A 24,220-nucleotide genomic window follows, 5' to 3' on the forward strand; every position below is an offset into this window, starting at 1 on the left:
CTTATAGGAATGAGGACTACATCTGAATAAAGTAACTGATTGCAGAGAAGCAAAGTCAGAGAAGAGAGATTTTGTAAAGCTTGTATTTATAACCCTTTAAAATTATACAAGGGCAAAAGGTTTGAAAGCAAAGTAGATGCATAGAGTTTAGTCATGTATAATAAAATGTTGCTTAATGAAGTGCTGAAGAGAACTATAGGTAGCCCCGATATCTCTCACTCAGAAGATGGAGACAGTATTGTGTTCATATGGTGGGATACTAATCAGTAATCAAAGGAGTGAACATGGAAGAACAGCAAGAATGTTGTATTGCCTCATAGGAGCTTTGTGCAGAAGAGGGCATACTGTGTGATCCCACTGACGAAACTCCAAAACAGCAGAACTAATCTTCTGGGACAAAACTTAGAAGCATTATTACCACTGGGAAAGAAGATGGTGAAATGCTGTGCTGCGATAGTGACCCAAGTCTTGGCAGGCTTGCATGACGTGGATATTTGCATTTCTTAAAACTCATGGCAGGGTGCATTTGTGATCTGTCCATTTCACCATATGTCAGTCTTACCTAAGCATGCAAATATATAATCCTTGTGAATATGAGGGCTGCAGCTTTAGGGCTGACAAATATTGATGTCTACAAATTACTTTGAAATACATAAAACAGATTGAGTTGGTGGATGGGTAGGTAGTTATATAGCTATGTATTGACCTCAGTGTAAAATATTGTTGAATCTAAGAGGTGGCATGTGAGTGCTATACAGTTCAGCTTGTCTACTTATTTGAAAATGTTTGTCATAAAATGCTTGGGAAATTTGAAGGAACTATGATTTACCAGAACGGGAGCCCGTGAAACACAGAGGTTAAGAGGCCAGAGTGTGGAAGTACAGCTTTGAGTTTTGATTGTATTTGTTGAATCTTTTACTAGTTTTGAGAACTTGGACAAGATGTAATAGGTCTTTCTCACTACATAAGATGAAGAATAGCTATATCATGGCTTTATGAAGATTTAGAACGTTAAATTATATGAGAGCTATCAAGGTGTTTGGGATATAATGAGGTATCAATAAAAATTACTTTAAAAAAATCAGAAGAGGATTAAAAACCAGTGTAATTAAAATCATAGTTTGGTTTTCTGCAAGAGCTAATTTTAAGTAAAAATATTTCCTAACAACTATCACATGTATTTTTCAGTAGCTTGCAAAGAATAGAAATGATGGATGTTAATTATTTTTAAATATTTAAATATTTTCTTTCAGTTAAAATATAGTGTTCTAGAAAAATTATTTTTCTTTATAAATTTTGTAATGTCAGAGCAATTTTGCGCATTTGTTGTGTTTTATTACCAAGATTGTGTGTTAGGAGAACAGGAAACAAAATGAGCAGATAGGACTCTTAGCCACAGAGACCCGGCAGCTTTCAGTGTGATGTTCCATGTTCTTGAGACAAGAAACACCAGGCCAAGCTGATAGCCGACACGTGTGGTGGATGTTTACTTCACATTACATTTTAAATAAATAGCTTCTAGACAGGAGATAGATGGAAGTCTCTAGAGTAGTGCTATCCACTAGAACTTTCTGCCTCTGAGCTGTCCCTTGTGATAATTATTGTCACAGGTGCCAATAAATGACACATTGAAGTATGGCTAGTGTAACTAAGGAATGACATTTTTCATTTTATCTGACCTGAACACATGGCAGTGGCACCAGATTATACAGTGCATTACTTGAGTGTATTTATCAGTCCAAAAGATCGTTACCGGGGCTGGGGAAATAGCTCAGTGGAATAAGTGCTTCCCTGGCAAGTGCAAGGGCCTGAGTTCAATCCATGGTTCTGCCAAAAAAACAAAAAAAACAAAAAAACCCCACAAAAGATCGTTACCTCAAATTTCCAGTCTGCTGTAAACTACTATTTTTGTAGAATACGATAAAAATAAAATAAAAAAAGTCAAAGATATGCAGTCCTCCCTGCCCCTGGTGCTCTACCATTGAGCTTCTTCACTGGTCCTTTTAATTTATTTGGTCATGTGATAGAGTCTCCCTAAGTTTTCTATACTGGCTTCAAAAATGGGATCCCTGCCTCAGGCTTCTGACTAATTGGAATTAGAGTCAAATGTCATCATGCTTGTCAATTTTCCCTTTATTAGATTCAGCAAACATAAGATTACTCTGTGAAAACTGTTATAAAAATTTCTAAACACTCTCAACTTCAAAAATTTATGTCACTATATACAAATGAAAAGTAGATGAACTGGGTAAATGTGCTTAAAATAAATAATTTCTTCAAAGTAAATGTTTATACTTAAGTTACTAGTACAAATATGTTTTAAAATATAATTCGATAATACAGTTGTTGATATAGTTAACATTTTTTGTAGAAAGTCTTGTCTAGGATGGCTGAATATTGGTAGTGCAGTGTGGATAACTTCAAGGTGGACTGAGAAGGCTTATTTGATCCAGTGATGCCATTTTTGCAGCTGGAATTGTAAGCAGAAAATTCTTTCTTTCTATAAAGTTCAGCCCGGTGCTTACAGCAGCCAAATTTGCTCAGCAATAGAAAGAAATCCCTTCGGAATGCTTTTGTGAAAATTGCGTATAGAAACGGGTTGGCACAGGAATTAACAGGATAAAAGAGAACCAGCAGAACTTTAGAGTTGGTTACCGTGATGAGAGGCACCTTGAAGGCTGCGGAGATGGCAAAGAAAGAGATGGGTGCCATGCAGGTGAAGTCAGTGAAGATGAGCACTGCCATTTTCTTTGCGATCTTGGTATCTTTGTTGGTAGCCACCAGCTCTGGATTTTGAACTGTAAAGTAAATCTTAACGTAGCAAGCACAAATGACGATGAAGGCTATCACATTGAATATCAGGATGGTTAGTATGTAGACTTGGGAGAGAGTGCTTTCCACGTCCATGGGAAGGCAAATGCTGACCTTCCTGTAGCTGCTGACACCCACCAGGGGCAGCAGGGCGATGAGCGTGGACAGGAGCCACCCTCCCAGCATGACCGCAATGGCATGTCTCAGCCGCAGCCTTTGGTCCAGCTGGACGGCGTAGGTGATGGTGTGCCATCGTTCTAGAGTGATGACTGCCAGGGTGTAGACAGAAAGTTCGCTTGCAAACACGGTGAAAAAACCCGCAGCCCTACACCCACTCCCAGTCTGCCAGTCGATGGCGTAGTTGTAGTACTGGCCCCTTGTCTGGGAATCAACGGAGGCAACGAGCAACAGGTAGATCCCCATGCAGAAGTCAGCGAAGGAGAGGTTGCACATGAGGAAGCGGGGCACTGTCAGCTTGTAACGGCTGGTCAACAGGACGCAGAGCACGGTCAGGTTCCCCGTGATGGCTAGGACACTGATCAACCAGATGAGCGCTCTCAGGAAGCCGTAGCCCATGATGTCCTCACAGGGATTAAAGGCGTCGGGCTCAGGAGCACACTGGAGCGTCTTGGGCGAGCAGAAGCCGTAATCATAGTCCCAGCCCGCCAGCTGGCTTTCAGCAATGATGGCAGAAAAGCTGTAAGGACTGCAAACTTAAGTTGTTAGCCCTCCAGAAGAGAAGCTTCATGATATTATTACCCTGTAGCATAAGGCAGTTGAGCTTAACATCACTATCTGTCTGAACATCAAATGCCTTAGACATAACATGGAACAGGTATTTCCCAATAGTTCTTGATATGCTAAACTTTAAATTCCTATAGAATGTGAAAAGAAATAAAAATAAATAATTATACATTTTTGCACAGAAATTTAAAAAACAATATACAACATTGTAGCAGTACAGTTCTACGACATTTTTTTCTTGTCTCTTGTTTCTTCTTTTGGCGGAATCGGGGATTGAACCAGGCCTTTGTGCTTGCCAGGAAAGCACTTATTCCACTGAGCCATTTCCCCGCCCCTCGTGTTTCTTTTATTACCTTTTTTAAAAAAACAAACATTTACTTGAGAGCATAGCAATAATTGATACGACATTAGAAGGGCTACAAGGACAGCCAATATTTTGGCCTTAGCCCCACAAGGTCAGTGAGGACTCAGGACATAAGAGAACCTGTACTGTAATGTCCTGTAACTCAGTGGTGTCCCAAGTTTTGTGTTCAAGGAGATTATGAGGACACAGCGGAAAGTGATCGATGATGTAGAGTGTGCCTAAGGAGAGTCACATGGAGAGAAAACATTCTCTCAGGCTTTCACAGAGAGCAAATTGGTCAAGCAATGGCCATGACTCATCCAGATGGCTGACACTGACGAAAGATCTACAAATATGGTTTCAGGGTAAATCCTGAAGGGATTTGACTGACCTTGTCAGATATAAAAGTTACATTTTTTGTTATATAGGTCTTGCTCTATCTTGGTCTTAACCATCCAGCATAAAGATATAAACACGAGGTGTAAAAAGTAAAGCCATATTAATATGCTGAGCTGTAAAAGGCTCAAGTCAACAACTTCTGACATTGCTAGTTCTGTGGATAACCCACTGCTACTATTGGACTATATTGGATTATTTTGCTGAATTCACACACCTACAAGATTTGAATGGCAATGGAACACCCATCTCTGATAAAACTAAGTAAAAAAGGGGGATATAAATGAAGGTCCATTTTGTAGTGAAAAAAATATATATCTGTATATACAAAATAGGATAGAAATACAGCTACTTTCTTTTAGCTCACCGAGAAGATTTATATTAATAGTGTCTAGACAAGACATCATGTCTGTATCTTGTACTCTAATAACTACTATGAAGACAACAGTATGCAAAGCATTAATTATTGTAACTGTCCTACTAGCCTGTTTTGAAGTTGTCTCGTTGCTATTTATTTCCCAGTGAAATTAATAATAAAAAAAAGCTATAAGGAGAGTGCTGGCTTGGTAAATGCCTGAGACTCGGCGCATTAAGACAGTTCAGTAACAATCTTTGGTATCTAATTAAAGCTCAAAAACCAAAGGTAAGCAAAGCCGCAGCAGCCTCAGCCTTATGTTTATTTGTTAAATTACTTGATTTGGTGGAGCTCCTTAAGAGGGGCATGAAAAGCCACTTAAGTGCTACGGTACGTATCTGCTTAACACACTGATGCAAAGACTTAACAAAGCTGTTTACAGAGGATGATTTTCCTTGGAAAATGAATGCAGAGATACAATACATACTTGCTAGACCTAAAATCATCCTTCCTTGGCATTTTCCTATGTATTTTTTTTTACCTCCTGTAGTTGCCAGCCAAAGTGCTGTCAGGCTGTAGCAGCACACCCGTGGGACTGGAGGCTTGCATGGTTAAGAACTGACTGTGGGCACGTTCACAGTTAAGTTCCTGGCTAATCAAGAAGCTGACTGAGAAACAGGAAGCGAGGACAGAGCATGGGAAACCTAGGAGCAGAGTGAGAGCAGTTGTACATGGTGGGCAGACACAGGAAGAGTAGGCACCTGCTGGCGGCGTAGGTCAGACTGCCTGCTGAAGACATGGGCTGCCACTGCCCTCCCACTGTCTCCTGGCACCTCCTGAGTTCACGCTTGCATCTTCTCTTGTGGGGAAATTAGGAGTTTTCTTGATCCCCATTCTCCAGGTTTAGCCATCTTCTCATTTCAACTGGTGTTTTCCTCCTGGGATGACCTCTCCTGAACATGCAGTAGGAATTTTGCTTGTCCTACTCCAACCCTACCCACAGTTTCAGTGGCAATGAGGTAAAATCCGACTCCTGTGATAGCCCTAAAGGGCCTCCTTGTTCTGGGCCCTGCCTGCCTCTGCAGGCTGAAGTCCAAGGAGCAGCAGTGCCGCAGGGCTCCGGACCTGGGCTCTAGGGTGCGACTGCCAGGCTCTTGTGCTGTAACACCTGCTGGCAGACTGCCTAAGGCTGGGAAGGGAGTTGGCACCTTCACGCCTCAAGCTCTTCCTATGCCAGAAAATGCCCACACCCTCCTTGTTAAAGTTATGTTGGGAGGGGGCTGGGGGGATAGCTCGGTGGTCTGAGTGCCTGCCTGGCAAGCTCTAGGACCTGGGTTCAATCACTGGCACCTCAGTCTCACTGTGAGTCCGAGGTGTGCAGTGAGACCTGTACCAAATAGATAATAGAGTTATGCTAAGAATTGAAGGCATTAATGCACATATTGCTTCTTGCAAGTCTCGCACAATGTTCCGTTTGGTCATATTAAGGACATTGTAGCTCTCTGAATGAGTAAGTTCTGTTGCTTTTCTCCCCTGCCTTTGCCTATTTTCCTCCTACCTGGATATTTTCTTTCTTCGTATCTCTTGTGAATTCCTTCTCATCCTTAGAGACAAATTGCCCTGAATCCCTTCTCAGTTCTATTCTCCAAGGAATTTATTATCCTTCCTCTCTGCTAGGGTTGCGTTTATCAAAGCATTGCAGTTGATGATCAATGTCTCTCTTCTTTAACAGTCTCTTAGTATCCTGAAAACAGGGATTAGTCCTTATTTCTGAAATCAAAGTGCCTAGCACAGTTTGGGCTCAGAGTGTCCACTCAGTACATGTTTTTGTCATGAATGGTGACCCTGGACCTGAGAGGCACTGATGGATGCAGGAACACCGTGCATGTTCCGTGTGGTGCATGTGAGCTCAGCACACTTTCTCTTTGATCCTCCTCTAGGAGCTGGAGAAATGGGCATAACTTTCCTGGGATGCCCATTACAAATTATATTAACTGTGGAGTTCTTATATGGAAAGTATTTTCCCAACTCAATAAACTTCTCAAATTCTGTGTGAGGTGTGTACCTAATTTAGTGAGTGGAAGAAAGAATATATTTGAGGAATATAATACCTAAAGGGAAAACCCACAGTTTTTTAAAAAGAAAACTCCAAAAAGATGCTAAACTATTGTAGAGCCAAATCTGGAGCCGAGAGGAGGCCTGCTGCTCTCAGTATGCGGAGCACCCAGGCACCCCATCTGTTTGATTATTAAATACAGTATCTTTACAAACAGGTTTATCTTCACATCACAGATGTCAATATAATTACTGGTTTGATCTTTTAAAAAAGAAGATGGTTGTAAAGAACCATTGGACAAACATTGTTCCAAGCACTGGGTGCTCACAGGCCACTTCACAGAGCCCTCACTTTATTAGTCAGGAAGCCAAGATGAAGGGCAGTAAGAAGCTTGCCCAGAGACTGCCAGGGGACCAGTGAGAGCCCCAGGTCTCCCCATCCATGGCCCAGAAACCTTCTGGTACCCTTCATTGTTCTTCAGGCAGTGCTCTTCTAAGTGCGGGCTTGTCCCACTTCCTCCGGAACCACAATGGTGTTTGTTAAAATGCAGATTTCTGGTTTACCCCACATAATGCTGATGCAGAATCTCTAGGGACAGAGCCCAGAAACCTGCATTTTAAGAAAATTCTCTGGATTTTATATTCATATAAAATAGTAAAAAATCACATAAAAAATGTTCTAACTCCTGCTGCCTTGATTTCCTTTACCTCTTTCCTCTAATCAAAAGCATTTCAGCTGCTAGAAGCACTAATTTAAAACTTCCTAATCTTTTGTCTGGGGCTGGGGGAGATAGCTCAGTGGAATAAGTGCTTCCCTGGTAAGCGCAAGGGCCTGAGTTCAATCCCCGGAATCAACACATATTAAACATGTTCCCATCTTCCCCCTTGGTCTTTGGCCCTTTCTCCTTTCTCTGTACTGGGCATGTGTCTGACAGTTTTTTTCCTTGGGGATTGGTCTTCAGACTGAACACCCACCTGATTCTGCTTCCTCTTGGGTCCTGGATGGCTTCTGAAGGCAGACTCGAGCCTATTGATAAAGCCTGGCAGGAGAAATCCTTCCTACTAGAGGCCCTGTCAGGGAGTGTGGATGGACTCATGGACCCTGACAGAAGCAGAAGTACTGGTGCTGCTGCCACCGTCCCAGAAAGAGAAAAGATGACAATTTTAGCATGAGCACAGGACAGTCCTCGTGTGAGAGAACAGGGTGTTAGCTTGGGAAGAGCAGAGAAGGCATGGCTGCTTTTAGGATTTCTAAACTGTAGGACCTCTTAGGAATGGCTCTCTGGTGCGAAGTGGGAGGTCAGGGATTTATAAAAAACATGATTTCCAGCAGAAACCTGCAGTCTAGTTGTACAAACCATCCTGCTGGTCTGTGGAAAAGAGTAGTTGGTGCTTAATTTGTTCTGGTTCCCTTTTATCCATTTTTTTGGCCTTTTCTTGATTTTTTGTATATTTGTTTCTTTTTTTCTTCCAATTTTGCATGCTTATATCTAGTAATATGTACAACTAATTTGAAGATAGTACTGCTATACAACCAATACTGTGAAATTCATATTATTTTGTTTGGCGAAATTCTGTATCACTTGTAATTTTTCTGTTTTAATACTATTGTGTACTTTTTACAAAATAAAAATTAAAAAGTTTTCACAGAGAGCCATTTTGTTTGTAGGAATTTTAAAATGCATTCTCAGAACTATTGCAAAACCAAATTAAATTTTTTTCCAGGAGCGCCAAATATATAACTATTCTTAGGCAACCATTTAACTTAGATTATGTGTTAATTCCAGATAGTTTGGGGAATTTAGAGAATAAGGAACTTGTGGTACAGCAGCGTTAGCATAGCACCTCAGGGGAAGGTGCCCTCGGAAAGGCTCAGGGTTGGGGCAGAAAGTGTTCTCCAGAGTGAGTCCAAGCTCTTCTTCCTGTGAAAGCCAGCCTGTGCTGTGACCACTGACTATACCTGGAAGTGGTTTCCTGTTGGTGGACAGGGTGTAGGAAAGAAGCTCTGAAGGACAGATAGTGTGAGAGTCAAAGAGAAGGAAAAGGAAAAGAAGCAAGGATGCCTGCCCTGCTATCCTGAAGGACTCCTTTAACTCTCAGGGTCCCAGTGCGATTTCTGCTGCTCCTTAGAGATGAAGGAAAAAGTCTCCAAAAGGCAGCCATTGCCTCCAAGTACTCCATTTTTCAGGTCCAGGAGCTCTCTACCACAATCCGTGCTACCTCTGTAGAACTCAGAGGTGGGGGAGGGAATAAAGTACATAGGCAGGGTATCCTAGAGGGCACTTGGTTTTGTAATTTTAAGCTCACATGGGAAGAATAGTAAGATTTCTGAATCTCAGCACATGTGGATTATTATGAAGTATGCTCTTTTATGATGGAAGGTAAGTGAAATGTCAAAGCAGCCAGCATTTAAAGGAAGAAACATGTTGGACATTAGTCAGCAGGATGGAAATATAGCTCCTCTCTAGCGCATGATGGTGATGGTGCTAGGATTGCTGTGAACCCAGCAGCACAGTGGTCAGTGTGGCCTTGGCCCCTTGGAAGGGAAATGGCCAATTCTAAACTTTGTAGTCAGGTCATGTTTGTGGATTGCTGATCCAGTGATTCGTTGAGATTCTCACAAGTAAAGCTGTCATTTAGAGCCACCTTTAGTGATAGCAGATATTTTTCAAATAACTATAATTTCTTTAGAATTTAACTGTAGAATGAACATTTAAGTACAGTTTAAAAAGAATTTTTCTATTGTTTTTAAGAAGAAAGACCGAGAAAGCCCATATAACTAGATGTAAATCCCCATCTGCAACTACTAAAAAATACTTCGCGAAGATTGTCCTCACCAAGATTTATCAGAGGAAAATTGGTGGCCCTGCAAATAGTGAGGTTCACACAGAACAAGTCTGAATTCCTGAGCTTCTTTGCATGCAAATACTCACAATGTTTCATTACTTGGTTTTCTTGCTGTGCTTTCACATTGTTTGGAAAAATTTTCAAAAATAGAAAATGAAAAATTCTGTCTGAAAGAGAAGTAAAGAAAACATAGTTAAGCTTTCATTCTTTAAATCTGATCGCGTCTATTTCTGCTTTGTTCCTCTGGATTCTTCACTCTTCCTCGGGCAGCGCCGTGCTCCCACCATTGTCCTAGCTGAAATGCCTCCTGAGGGGTGACGGAAGCCTCGTGAATTGGCAACAGAGTGCTTCCAGCTTACACAGAAGGCTTCGGAATGCTGAGCGTTCTGTGTGGGCCCTAGAGATGAAAAACAAATTCCTCAGACCGCACCCTGGGTTTTCAAGGCTTATTAAAAGCTACCTTATTGTGTATTAAAGTTTGCTCCTTTCCTCCTCTCCCTTCCATCTCAGCCCTGATTAGCAATCATAGGGCGCTCATGGCTTTGAATTGAAAGTGGAATCTTTTGTAAGGATTTCAGGTGCTGGAGGTCCAATCATGCTGCGAATTTCAGGTCTCGGCCTCAGCGCAGGAACATACATGGGTGCGCTCCGCCCCGCCCACCGTCTTTGCTTCGAAGTTTAGCCTGTGCTGCTCGGGAGGGGGAGGGTGCCTAGAGAGCAAAGCAGGCCCGAGCTTGCCTGCGGGAGTTTTTATCTAGGGCTGAAGAGCCTAAGGCGGTTGCAGTGGTGGTAAGAATGAGGGGAGAGGACCAAGGCTGGAGAGCAGCAGCTTTTGCAGAGAAGGAGGGAGAGACAGACAGCTCCACCTGCAATTCTCTGTGGTTCTCTGTCTCTGCTGGCAGAGACAATTCCAGCGCGGATACCTTCACGCAGAATCAGAAAGGTGGAGAGCCTGTCGGCAAAGTTTGCCCTCCTGGACTTTCAAAACTTCTTGTGTATAGCTGGCTCTGTGTCTGACATAGGCTCATTGTGTGTAGATAAATTCAAGGAAAACAGGAAATTCGGATGTTGTGGCCTTCAAATGATCGTACTTGGTTCTTTTTTTCACTTGGCCCTTTTTGGAATTTAACATAGATGCCCGGAAGGCTTGCGGGCGACCTGCGAGGGGCCGTGGGAAGTTTGTATAAACATTGCACAGGCCCAGCCGGAGGCTCTTAGTCGTCAGCAGTATCCAGGGTCTTGAGTGTGAGGGACACAGAGGGTCTCAGCTGAAGCTGTCATCGCTGTCAGGACGATCTCTGGACCCTGCAGCTCCCAGTCTCACCCTGATTCTGGCCCATAACCACATAATCCTTTTTTTTTAAATCCTAGCTAGATGTAGTCTCTTTCATCTACTAGAACAGAAACTCTGGAATGCTGGTTTTCCCTGCCAGCAACTTCAGAAGGGATGTGACCTCTTTACAGGCGCGTCGCGCATCGTGTCTGTCATTTCCCTTTCCAGCTTCGCCTCCTGTCAGCCCACACTTTACCTGCTGCCAGAAATAACTTATAGCGGCAAATCTAGCAGTTGTGCTGGGTTGCTTGCTGTTGTCTGCACACGTGGGTCCCACACATGCCAGTGACCTCGCTGTACGTTCCCCGTAGCTGCCATCCTCTTAACACCTGGAGCTGGTAGAGCCTGGCACGGCCCGTATCGCCCTGACCTCCCCTCCTGACTCATCTTCCTGTGCACACTCACGAGTCTTCTTGCTCCAGGGTTTCTGAAGGGTGTTCGCGTGGTGTCTCAGGCCGCAGTGCACGCTCGAGCACCTCTCTGTCTTCTCACCGGGCTTTTCCTCAGCCTGATCGCCAGCTTCCTTTTAAGAACGTTCTATGAGTCTGCGTGCCACTTAGAGACCCTTCCTTAGGGGGCGCTGTGTTCCGTTCACAGCTCTGCAACCACAGCAGGCTGGGCACAGCTGTCAGCTGTCCTGCGCCTCCGCCCTCGAGGGTGGGGATGGGCGCCACCTATTTTGTCATCTGCAGACTGGACACAGTGTCTGGAACATGCTAAGTAAGTGCTCAGCACACATTCTTTAAAGCTCCGTTATGAGTGCGTGACTTAGAACACAGATGTTTTGTCCTCTCAGCCCCCCCAATCCTCAGGTAAAGTGGAGTCTCTTCACAAGGCACAAATACCTGCTGGCTGATTAGCTATAAATAGGTTGATCCCAAATAGGCAGCAACAGCCCAGGGTCACTTTCGCGGTGCCTTAGCTAATGAACTGATTGGGAATGCCTCAGTGGGCTGAGATGATAACCGCTCAGTGTCTCTCCTACTGTGAGCTCTGACTGGGTGGGTCAGGAAAACAACAGGGCATCAGGCCTGGCAGTGAGAACAGGCGCTATGTAGGATGGAGTAAATTGGATAAGATAGGGCGCCTCACCCGTTGTAGACCTTAAGTGTTGTGTTGTTGTGTTTCAGTTACCGAAAATGCAAGAGGGTATTTGTTACTCTGTGTCTCAGTCAAAGAATCTAGAAAATACGCCCCAAAGAAGGAAGGCCATCTGCCACCTGCCACCCATTCAGGAGGTCAGCAAATCAGCAAGATTCCTTCTGCCTGACAGAACCCCATGGAGCTCCGTCCTCTGTTTGCATACTGAGTGAATCCTCAGGCTGGGGCTGGGATGCAGGGGTGGAGAGCTTGGCTAGCTGGCAGGCACAGGCCTGGCTTCCATCCCCAGGCAAACAAGGTTCGTCCAGGAGTCTTTTGTTTTGTGTGGTACCGGGAATTGAACTGAGGACCCTGCGCTTGCCAGGCAGGTGCATATTCTACTGAGCTATCTCCCTGACTCCAGGATTCTGATTTGAAATTGAAGATGCTCTTCTTTTGGGAGAAAAATAATTTTTAAGTAACACACCCGACTACAGTATTTTTGTTCATTTTTTACTAAAGATCTAAATAGGTAAGTTTTACCCTCCTGAGCCTAATTCTCCCACTGCTCTAAGTCCCTGGTAAGGACTAGAACTAAGTGGTCTTTCAGATGCTAGTGTTGTACTACATTTTTTTTTTTTTTTTAAAGAGAATATAACATGGTAAAGGAAAAAAAAAAGGCTCCAAACATTAGAAATATCTGGTAGTAATCCCCACAGCCAGAAATGAGCTACGGAGGTCCTTTAGCTCCAGGGTGAATCGGCCTTTTGGCGGCACTTTTGTTAAGGAAGTGGATGGTGTTGTTTGTGTTTTGTCCATCTGAAAGTGACCCTGGAGCTGCAGAGCTGGCTGGGAAGCCAGGAGCACAGGTGAGAGCAGTCTGCGGGCCACTGGTTTTGAGAGCTGAGATTCTGCCGCAGCCGGGCGGGCTTTACCTTTTGCTTTTTACTTACTCTTTGGTCAGCCAGTTTCTAAAAGCGCAGCAGTGGCTGGGGTACGTCAGCGTGGCGTCCAGGAGATTGGCAAATTTTTCTCTTGAGGGCAATTTCTTTAGAGAATAGGAGGAGGTGGCAATTAGCGTCTGAACGGACTCTAGTCCGTAGCTCGGCAGGGCCTGCAGTTTGGTGGAAGAAATGTCCCTGAACAGCAAAGGGAAGAGAAGCCTTTTACTTATTAAGTTTGTAGCTTCTACACAGAGAATGGAACTTGCCCCAACAGTCCTGTCTTACGGGCTTCTCAGGAGTCTCGTCCCCATGTGCTTACCCTTACTTCTCCTTTGCAGCTACTCTCATTGATACCTGTTCTTTCCGAGGTTGAGTAGACTCCATACCTGCCATGTGCTCATGAGCATTTCTGCCTTGCCCCTCTCCTGCTCCTTTCTCCCCCTCACATTCTCCCTCTTTCCTCTTAGCAGAAGTGAAATAACTCCTTGCCTTTTAAGACATGGGACACGTGTAGTGACATAAGCTTTTGTGCTTGAGCCCAGGGGGCAACGTTCAGGGCTTCAGACGCCTCCTCTCAGACTGATCAGCCCTGCAGGGGAGGTTTTCATGCAGCGCTGGTTACCTTGGTAGGAGCTGCTCTGTGGACCAGCCATCATCTACCTGGGAGGCAGAGTGTGCCGCTCTAATGGCAAGCTGGAGTCATCCGTCCAAAGCAAGCAGACGTCCACCAGGCAAGCAGAGCTGTGTGGAAGGCTCAGCCTTTGTAAACAAGTGTCGGTCTGCCCCAGGACAGAGGGTCTAGTGTGTGGGAGGACGATCCCCAGGGGTTGGTGGATGAACTTGGCAGTCTGGACCCGTGAGTGTGTAGCCTCTAATGGGACAGGAGGGGGCAGGCTCTGCCTCGTGGTGCCAGCCCCAGTTGCTATCAGCACATAGTTAGGCAACCGGGGTCCTCCCTGCAGTGCAGAGCCCTGCCTCATACATGTTAGGGACTCTATGGATTTGGGGTTGCTTTTGGCTTTGAGTGGATACATTTAAAATGAGGATTTTGGAAATAGCAAAGCCTCATTACAAAAGAGTGGCTCTCTGGCAGTGAGTTTCAGTTTCAGGGACAGACTAGTGAAGGAAATATGCTAGGGTAGAAGGACTGTTTCTGGATACATTCCAATCCTGGAAGTCTGGCCTGGGGCAGTTACAGTCACTTTGAAGCAGCCAACCAGTGTCTCTTCAGGATGGCCACACAGTGCCTGGTCATACTTACTCATGTTCTGACCTTGGCACTTCCATGGAACACACCTTGGTGGTGGACAGGGGCAGCTGTCTGCCCTGCAGCCTGCAGGGTGCACTGGGCTGGGGACTATTGGGCTGACCTGCAAGACTGGCTCTGCTATATTTTCCATATGAGCCATCTGGACAGTGACCCCTACAGTTGGTTCACCAGAGCTGTGAGTCTGCAGAGAGACGGGGGGCTGAGGAGGCGGGAGGCTGAGCTGCAGAAGCCTAAGTGAGCAGAAGTGGTACGGGCGGGTGGAGGGCAGAGGTGGTTCGGGTAGACGGTGGCAGAAGTCAAGAGGCAGGGTCAGGACTTGGCCTGCAGGGCATTAGGAGGCAGAGTCAGCCTCAGTAGCAGAGGGGCTAGGAAGCAGGTGAAATGGGGGCGGGACGTAGGAGCCACAGCCCCGGTGGCAAGCCTGTGGCATGCGTGTGTGGTCTCAGGGGCACCCATTCCCCTAGAAGTTTCTCAAGCTTATCTTTATAGCAGAGCACTGCTCTCATTGGCTGAGGGCCTTGGGCTATTGTACTCTGTGCCACCACAAACACGGTTGTGCGTGTATCATTCTGGCATGATGCTTTTTGGGGGAAATATCAAGAAGGGGGAAACTAGGACACATGGAATCGCTGATTTTCATTCTTCGAGAAGCCTCCACACTGATTCCCACAGTGCAGGCGCCGGACCCACTGAGTACATTCACTCCTGTGATTCTTGTCTCTCTTCCCGTTCTAAGAAGGCAGAGGCTATCTTCTCTGCTTTTGCTTTGATGTCTAATCCAATGCCTGGTGTACAGTTATTGAATGGATGAATAAATGAACAATCAAACGAATGTCCTAGGCTGCCCCGGTTCTAGCATTTTCTGCATTGGGAGGCAGCACGCTGGCGTGCTGTTGTCTCATTGTGTGCCTGCAGTCTCTCTAGGCATAGAGAATAGCCATTTGCTCCCTACTATTTCTCTAGCCAGGTCTCTGGTGAGCAAGTCATGCTGTGTGTGTGTGTGTGTGTGTGTGTGTGTGTGTATTTTAGGACAGGGTCTACAAGGTCTACAGGGTCTCACTGTGTAGATCGGACTTGAGTGATCCTCCTGTTTACAGCCTCCCGAGTGCTGGGATTACAGGGGCACACCACCACCCCCAGTCTCAGCACACCCCTGGGGCGGGGCTGGCATGGCAGGCCTGGGGATTGAACTCCTGGTCCCTGTCTGCCTAAGCAGATGCTTTAATCCACTGAGCTATTTGGCCAGCCCTTAGCAAGTCATGCTTGATCAGAATTTGTTGAAGAAATAACAGGGTGCAGGAGGAGGAAGTAACAGACTTCCACCTTGGTGCAGGGGCAAATGTGGGCTCTCTGTGTTAGAGCTACAGAGTTCTGGACCTGTCCTATTTCTCCCTGAAGCCTGGCTGAAGCTCAGCTCCTCTTTATGGGATGCTCAGGTTCCTCAGCATGCCAACGGGAGACCCCTGGCATGGGATCTTCTTCCATTCAGTTTCTTCTTCCTCCCATGTACCCACATGCTCACCCCAAGCCACCAGCATTTGAGGAGTGAGGCGCCCCACTTGAGCCATCTGGGAATTTGATGCAGAGCAGGCCAGCTGTGTCCTGCCAAGGGCCAGGGTTAAACCAGCTCTCCGGCTTTGGGTCCCATGGATGGGTTCCAGGGGGAGCTAGCCCCTCTGGTAGCGCATGAGGCCAACCTCCAGATCTGGTGCTGCAGGTTGAGTCTTTATCCCCTCACATGCATATGTTGAATCATTGGTCATTGGAGAGATGCAAATTGAAAAAGTGCTGAAATTCCATCTCATCCCAGAAAGAATGGATGTCTTCAAGAAATCAACCGATAACAAATACTAGAGGGGCTATGGCAAAAAAGGAACGCTTCTCCACTATTGAGGGGAGTGTGGACTGGTGAAACCTCCACAGAAATCAGTGTGGGGGTTTCCCAGAAAGCTAGCGCTAGAGGTTCCACTTGACCCAGCCACCCTCTTCTTGGTATCTTCCTAAAAGCATTTTACTAGAGTGACGCATGCACGCCCATGTTTATAGTAGCACAGTTTGTAATAGCTAAATCTTGGAGATAACTCAAATGCCCATCAACCAATGAATGGATGTGGAAGATGTGGTTTCTATCTATAATGGAGTGCTGTTCTGCCATAGAGGAGGATGAGCTGGAGGCACTTCAAGGCAAAGGGATGCACTTGAGACCAGATTCTTCAGTCACATGAACTGAGCATACATCATTTCTCTGGTATGAGAAACCCAAAGTCTAAGCAAGGACCAAAATGTGCAATAGACGTTGGGAAATGGGAAAAAATGTTCAAATGGGAAGAACAAGGGATTTTCAGGGGTAAAGGATGGGAAAAGAGAATAGAAGGGAAAAATAGAAATGAGGGGAGGGGAGAGGAATGGGAGAGACAGAATCCAGATGTATCTATCGCGTACAGGTCCGTATTCCCTAGGATGATTGTGATCATTATGTGTATCTGAAATGTACCAATAGATTTAGTTAAAAACATCCACATGATGATGCCTAATCCCTTGTACCTCAGAATATGATCTTATTTGCAGATAGCCTTGATACAGGGGTAGGCACATTGAAAAGAAGTGAATAGGGTAGGCCCTAATTCAGTCTGCCTGTGTCTTTATGAAAAGGGGGAGCTTGAGGTCTCTCTCTCTCTCTCTCTCTCTCTCTCTCTCTCTCTCTCTCTCTCTCTCCCTCCCCCTCCCCTTTTCTCTCTCTTCTTACAGCCCTCAGAAGGAGCCACACCTATCGATGCCTTCACCTGGACTCCTGCCCTCTAGTACCAGGAGAGGACGCATTGCGCTCTGTCCTGGCAGCCCTACTGCACCTGGTCTCTGTAGCAGCAGAGGAGCCCAAGTGTGCAAGCCAGGCATGTGTGATGTAGCTGGGCATGCTGAGTGTGTGTCGGGGTGTGCAGGGTGGGGATAGCTAGGGTGTGCAGGGTGGGGATAGCTGGGGTGCGTAGGGTGGGGAGAGTTGTGCACAGGTAGGGATAGCTGGGGTGCACAGGGTGGGGATAGCTGGGGTGCACAGGGTGGGGATAGCTGGGGAGCTCAGGGTGGGGATAGTTGGGGTGCACAGGTGGGGATAGCTGGGGTGTGCAGGGTGGGGATAGCTAGGGTGTGCAGGGTGGGGAGAGTTGGGGTGCTCAGGTGGGGGTAGCTGGGGTGTGCAGGGTAAGGAGAGTCGGGGTGCACAGGTGGGGATAGCTGGGGTGTGCAGGGGGGAGGGGGCAGCAGCTTTGTACTCACAGGATGCTGGGGCCACTGGTCCCCCAGAGGGCTTCATCATCCATCTTCTCCAGGTGCACATTTTCTTTGAGCTCCCTGTGGGGAAGGGCAGTTTCTTGTGGGGTTTGCGCCTCAGTTGTGAACACTCACAGCTAAGTGCACACATGTGGGACCTCGCTGTGTGCACAGTGAGCTGGGGCAGAGAGGAATGGGTGGGAGCTGTAGAGAAGGGAGAAGATTCGCTAGTCCTTGGTGAGATTGCCTCGGGGAGGCACCGCCTGGGTAGCTGTGGGGCCATGCAGTGGACTGATCCCTGCTAGGTGTGTGTGTGAGGGGAACAGAACCCCAGAGGCCATGCTCCTAGGGCTGGGGCATTCCAGTGCTGCTTGGGCAGGAGCTCCCTGAGCCTCTTCACTTCTGTGCTTTTGGCTCAGCACAGCTCAGCCTGACCTCCTACCTGGGCTGCTGTGCTGTTTGCAAGCCCAGACCCTTCTCTGGGTGATGGAAAGATCAGGTGCCTGGGCTCAGCCTGCCAGCTTCCCGTATGCCCTTTGTTCTCTAAGGCAAAGGCTGCGATTCACACTGTGGGAAAGCCTGGGTGGTGGGCACGCATTCATGCGTCACACTGTGGGTGACGTAACGTGTCACAGAACCTGTGTCTGCCACACCATCATCCAGTCGTCACATGGCCCAACAGATGCAGATGGTGGGAGATTGCCCCTCCTGCACTGTCATCTGCACAGCTCTGCACTGTGCCTGCTTGTTACAATCCAGTCCTGCGCATGGGTGTTGGCAGCTGTTTTCACAGGCTTCTGCTCGGCCTTCTCTTGGAAACCCCAGCCCTTCGGTCAGATGCACCAGTTGTCATTTCCCCTGGGCCCATCTCTGCTCCCAAGGAGATGGTGTGGTCAGAGCCAACTGTTGTTTAAAACCCTAACAAGAAGACATCTTCCTTCATAACCCTCTGTGGCTTTTCTCCTGATCCAGTCTGTTTTCATTATAGGTAGTTAGAGTTATAAGCCATTAAAACAGAGCCCTGTGAGCAAATAGGCCTCCCATCAGCCAGGTCAAGTTTGTTGTTCTAATTCCATGGAGGAGCATTTTGCGTATTCCCATTAAAATGCACATCCTTTGGTATACTGCATTGTCTTACTTTGTCGAAGAAGAAACCCTATTCATTGAGCACATTGTCCTGAGCTTCACTTCTGGGAATTCTCCCAAGTGATGCGATCCCTTCAGTGTGAGAAGTGGAGGGAGGCAGGATGATGTTTTGGGGCATAGGCTGCTAACTGGGTGCCCAGGTGCCCAGACAGTGCTCTCTCTTCCCTGTTCACCCTCAGGAGGATTATTGGGGCATTTATAGACTGTCCCTGCCATTGTTCTGAACAATATGGACAGCCTGTCTGTAAGGAAGGTGTCAGAGGCTCAGTAGATGGTGTCATTAGAAAATTTTGTTCACCAGCTTAAGAAACTCTTTCCTCTTCCTCATCTAAAGGCTTTAGTGAATGTGACATATCCTACTGTCACAGAACTCAGGCAGACACCAGACAGCTATGGGGACCTAGTGAGTCCAGCCCATGCCTACTACCTGTGCAGAAACTTTGCTGAGTTTCCATTCCCTCCCACTGGTCAAAGGAGCCTTGGTGAATCCTATCTTGTCCCCTCGCTGTTGCAGAAACCTTGTTGACAAACACTTCACGCCTCTCCCATCACTGCTGAGTTCATGTGAACACTGAGTGCTTCAAAAATGTTGAAACAAAGGGGCAAAAGGCAATCACAGACCTCCAGCCCACCCAGAACAAGTTCAGGAGACAAGGCCATGTAAGAACTTGGAAGTCACAAACCTAAAATTTCTGAAATGATAGAAAGTGAAGTAAAACCCCAGAAAGAATTGGTATCATAAAGAAATCAACCAACAACAAATGTTGGAGAGGCTGTGGGGGAAAAGGAACCCTTCTCCCCTGTTGGTGGCAATGTAGACTGGTGCAACCATTATGGAAATCAGTGTGGAGACTCCTTAAAAAACTAGGACTGGAAATCCCATTCAAACCAGCTATCCCCCTCCTGGGAATTTTCTCAAAAGAACTGAAAACATCATATCATAATGACATATGTGTATCTATATTTATAGCAGCACAATTTGTGATAGTCAAATCCTGGAAACAACCAAAATGCCCATCACCTGAGGAATGGATGAAAAAGATGTGGTATTTTTATACAATGGAGTATTATTCAGCTATAAAGAATGATAAACTCGAAGCCTTTATGTTTAAGTGGATGACACTTGAAGATATAAGTGAAATAAACCAGACCCACATGTGCAAATATTGTATAGTCTGCCTAGTGTAAGAACTCAAAAGAAGAAATAAAAATAGGTATAACACAATTAAAAGGAAAGCAAGAACTTAAGGATTCTGAGCAACAAAGGGAGGGCAAGGAGAAGAGCTAGGAAACATGACGGAAACATGACAGGGGTAAAACCATACATTTATATGCACAAGATGGTTAAGGCAGTGGTCCTGAGAATCTTCAGCAGGTTTTTGAAATAAATCCTTTTTTTTTTTTTTTTTTTTTTTTTTTTTTTTTGGCAGAACCGGGGATTGAACTCAGACCCTTGCGCTTGCTAGGGAAGCGCTTATTCCACTGAGCCATCTCCCCAGCCCCTTCAGCAGGTTTTTGAAACTAGCAGTTAATTGGTAGGATTCTCACCCTGACTATGCTGATACCTGTGAACTGGACAACTGCACTGAAGATAGCAATTATGTAATACTAGGGCTATGCTTGGAGTGCCTGTCATTCTGGCCTTCTAAATACATACTGCTTGTCATGTCGTACCAATTACTGCCATACTGTCTCTCAAGTGAATGTTTGTTTAAAAAAGTAATAAATGAAAATAAGAGACAAAGAAAAAATGCCACAGGATTATCCTGCTACAATGCTGTATGTGTTTGGATTTCTAAATTTCTGTGTAAAAATATGTAATTGTTTATTCATATTTTTTAAATTTTATTTATTTTTTCTTCACATTCTGTCTGGATTTAAAGTTTAGCATATCAATACTTGATGGAAAATACCTGTTCTGTGTTATGTCTAAGATATTTGATATTCAGACAGATAATGAGGTTAAGCGCAACTGCTTATGTCATAGGATAATAACATCACTGAGCTTCTCTTCTGGAGGGTTAACAACCTCAGTTTTGAGACCAAAAATTAGTAAAAAGAAGGACAGCCAACATTTTGGCCCTAGCCATTCAAGGTCAGTGAGGACTCAGGACATAAGAGAACCTGTGCTATAACATCTTGTAACTCAGTTGTGTCCCAAATTTTCTAATCAAAGAGATTATGGGGCCACAGAGAAAGTGATTGACGATGTGGAGTGTGCCTAAGGAGAGTCACATGGAGAGAAAACATTCTCTCAGGCTTTCACAGAGAACAAATTGGTCAAGCGATGGCCATGACTCATCCACATGGCTGATGCTGACAAGGGATCTGCAGACTATGGTACAGGGTTTCAGGGTGAATCCTGAGGGGATCTGACTACCTTGTCAGTATCAGAAATTACATTTCTTGTTATATACGTCTTGCTCTATTTTCGTCTTAACCATCCAGCAAAAAAGTGTTAAAATGAGGTAGAGAAAGTAAGGCCATATTAGTATGATGAGCTGTAAAAGGCTCAAGTCAATAGCTTCTGACATTGCCAGTCCTACGGATAACCCACTACTGTTATGGACTACTTGAACTATTTTAGATTATTTTGTTGAATTCACACACCTATAATATTTAAATGGCAATGGAATACCCATCTCTGGCAAAACTAAACAAACAAACAAAAAAAGATATAAATGAAGGACCATTTTGTATCTGTATATACAGGATAGTTAGGATAGATATACAGCTACTTTCTCTTAATTCAATGAGAAGAAAGATTTGTACTAATAGTGTTTGGACAGGATATCGTGTCTGTGTTTTATGCTATGAAGACAACAATATGCAATGCATTAATTATTGTAACTGTCCTCCTAACCTGTTTTGAAACTGTCTTATTGTTATTTGTTTCTCAATAAAAGTAATAAAAAAAAGAAAGTGAAGAAAAGAAACAACTCTATCAGGCTATAGAAGAAATCAGATCAGAAATAATCACTGAAGTAAAAAAAGAAAAAAAGAAATGACAAAAATCATGAAAGAACTACTTACCATACCTAAAGAAGATATAGATAAAAAGAGGAAAATAGAAAAATGGTGGAAGCATTGAATAAACAATATAGGAAAGAATTAGAATTCATGAAACAGATTCAAACAGATATCCAGGAAATAAAGAATTCCATGGAAAGGTGGAAGAACCACTTGATTGAAACTGAAGATAGACTTAAACCTCAAAGACAGCATTGCAACTAGTGAATGTAAAAGGAAACAGCTCTTACAGATAACAAGGAAGAAGCTACAAAATGATGCAGAACCCCCCCCCCCAAGACTAGTAGGTGTCAGCGAGGAGTCAACACAATGACATAAAAAGACTGTGTACAGAAGTAGTAGCAGAGAATTTCCCAAGCATGGAAAAATCTGACATACAGTTCAGAGAGGAATGTAGAACTCCAATTAGCCCTAATCAAAATAAATGTGCACCTGAACACATAATCAAGAGCCCAGACATTCAGGAAAAGAACAAAAAATTAAAAGCTGTTAGAAGAAATAGATCACCTATAATGGAAAGCCCTTTAGAATCACAAAAGATTTCTCAACACAAGCCATCAAATCAAGAAGAACTTGGAGTGAAGTATTTGAGGTCCTGAAAGAAAACAACTAACCCAGATTGTTGTACCCTGCAAAGCTATCAAATTTAATGGAGGTATAGCTATTTCCATGACAATAACAAAAAAATTCATGACCATCAGATCAACCCTACAAAAAGTACTGACATATATTCTAGAAAGATACAGAAATGACCACAACTTCAAGAACAACAACAGAAAGGAACCACTAAGCAGAGAGCACAATTTAACAGAGAAGAAAAGTAGGGAACCCACAGCAGGAAAATAACATAACAAAGATAAGCCAACACATATCAGTTATAACCATCAATGTAAATGGCCTAAATTCTAGACTGGAAGAATGGATCAAGAAGCAAAATCCAACAATATTCTGTATACAAGAAATACTTTTAACTCAAAAGAAAATTAATAGGCTGAAAATCAAAGGATAGGAAACAATACTCCATGTGACAGGAATCCAGAGAAAAACAGGGTTAGTTGCTGTTGTTGCTGGCAATGTCAATTCCAAGAATGTGTAAAAGAGATAAAGTCAATAAATACTTGGTAAGGGAGAACTGAAAGAGGAAGAGATAGCAATCATAAATATGTATGCACCCAATGTAGCAGTACCCAGCTACATAAGACGAATTGTAACAGACATGCAAAAATCAAATCAGAAATAATAAGATTGGAATGGAGAACATTAATACCCCACTCTCACAAAGATAGATCAACTAGGCAAAAAAATCAGGAAAGAAATAACAACTAAATCAAACTTGTGAAAAAATGGACTTAGTTTTACATTGTTTACACCCAAAGTCAGAATACACATTCTTCTCAGCTGTACTTGGCATGTTCTTCAAAATAGACCATCTACTAGCACGTAGAGCATGCTTAAGTAAATGCAAAGGAGTTGAAATTCTTCATGCATGTTATCTGATGATAGTGCCATGAAACTGGAAATTGTTGCTAAAAGAAACAGCAAAAGCTTTATAAATACATGGAAATTAACACTGTCTTGAACAAGTGTCACAGATGAAATTAAAGAAGAAATTAAACAATATTTACAATCAAACAAAAATGCAGATACAGTGGCTGGCCTGGTAGCTCAGCAGACTAAAGTGCCTGCCTATGCAGAGCGCAGTGGCCAGGGTTTGATCTTCAGCTTGCCATGCCAGGGGCCCACTGAGGCAGCAACTGAGACTAGGTGTGGTGGCACATGCCTGTAATCCCAGCTCTTGGGAGGCTGAAAACAGGAGAATCACTATGAGTCCAATCTACATAGTGAGACCCTGTAGACCCTGTAGACCCTATAGACCCTGTCCTAAATACAGAAAAAAAATGCAGATACAACTCACTAGAATCTCTGGGATGCAATGAAAACTGTTTTAAGAGGGAAATTTATAGTGGTAAATACTCAGATCAGGAAAACAGAATGAGCCCAAATGAACAATCTTATGCTGCACTTCAAACTCCTAGAAAAAGAAGAACTAGTCAATCCCAAAGCCCAAAGAAGGCAGGAGATTATAATGCTCAGAGCAGAAATTAATGCAATTGAGATTAAGAAAATAATACAAAGAATTAATGAATACAAGAATTGGTTCTCTAAAAGACTAAATAAAATGGATTAACCCCTAGCCAACCTTATAAAAAAAAAAGATTCACATTCATGTAATGAAGAATGTAGAGGGTGAAATCACTATAGACTCTAGAGAAATTTAGAAGATCATCAATATCTACTTCCAAAATCTTTACTCTCCAAGAATGGAAAGCATAGAAGAAATAGATAGATTCCTAGATACATATGAATTACCAAAGCTGACTCAAGAAGATATAAAAATTCTCATTAACCCAATATCAGCCAATGAAATTGAAAATATAATTTATTATTATTATTATTATTATTATTATTATTATTATTATTATTTGGCAGAACCGGGGATTGAACTCAGACCCTTGCGCTTGCTAGGGAAGCGCTTATTCCACTGAGCCATCTCCCCAGCCCCTTCAGCAGGTTTTTGAAACTAGCAGTTAATCGGTAG

General features: G+C 44.2%; 1 protein-coding gene across 1 annotated transcript in view; it reads right to left on the minus strand.

Moving 5' to 3' along the window:
• Positions 1–2,355: 2,355 nt before the first annotated feature.
• Lhcgr (luteinizing hormone/choriogonadotropin receptor) overlaps positions 2,356–24,220 on the minus strand; it is a 67,500-nt gene continuing 45,635 nt past the window's right edge. Inside the window, exons 8-11 of the mRNA XM_004627744.1 lie at positions 17,452–17,526; positions 12,918–13,103; positions 9,638–9,718; positions 2,356–3,508 (exon numbers count right to left, since the gene is read on the minus strand). Coding sequence (XP_004627801.1) covers positions 2,356–3,508; positions 9,638–9,718; positions 12,918–13,103; positions 17,452–17,526 — 1,495 coding nt within the window. The remainder of the gene's footprint in view (positions 3,509–9,637; positions 9,719–12,917; positions 13,104–17,451; positions 17,527–24,220) is intronic.

This window comes from Octodon degus, unplaced genomic scaffold, assembly GCF_000260255.1.
Source record: "Octodon degus isolate 3935 unplaced genomic scaffold, OctDeg1.0 scaffold00020, whole genome shotgun sequence".
Taxonomy (NCBI): Eukaryota; Metazoa; Chordata; class Mammalia; order Rodentia; family Octodontidae; genus Octodon; species Octodon degus.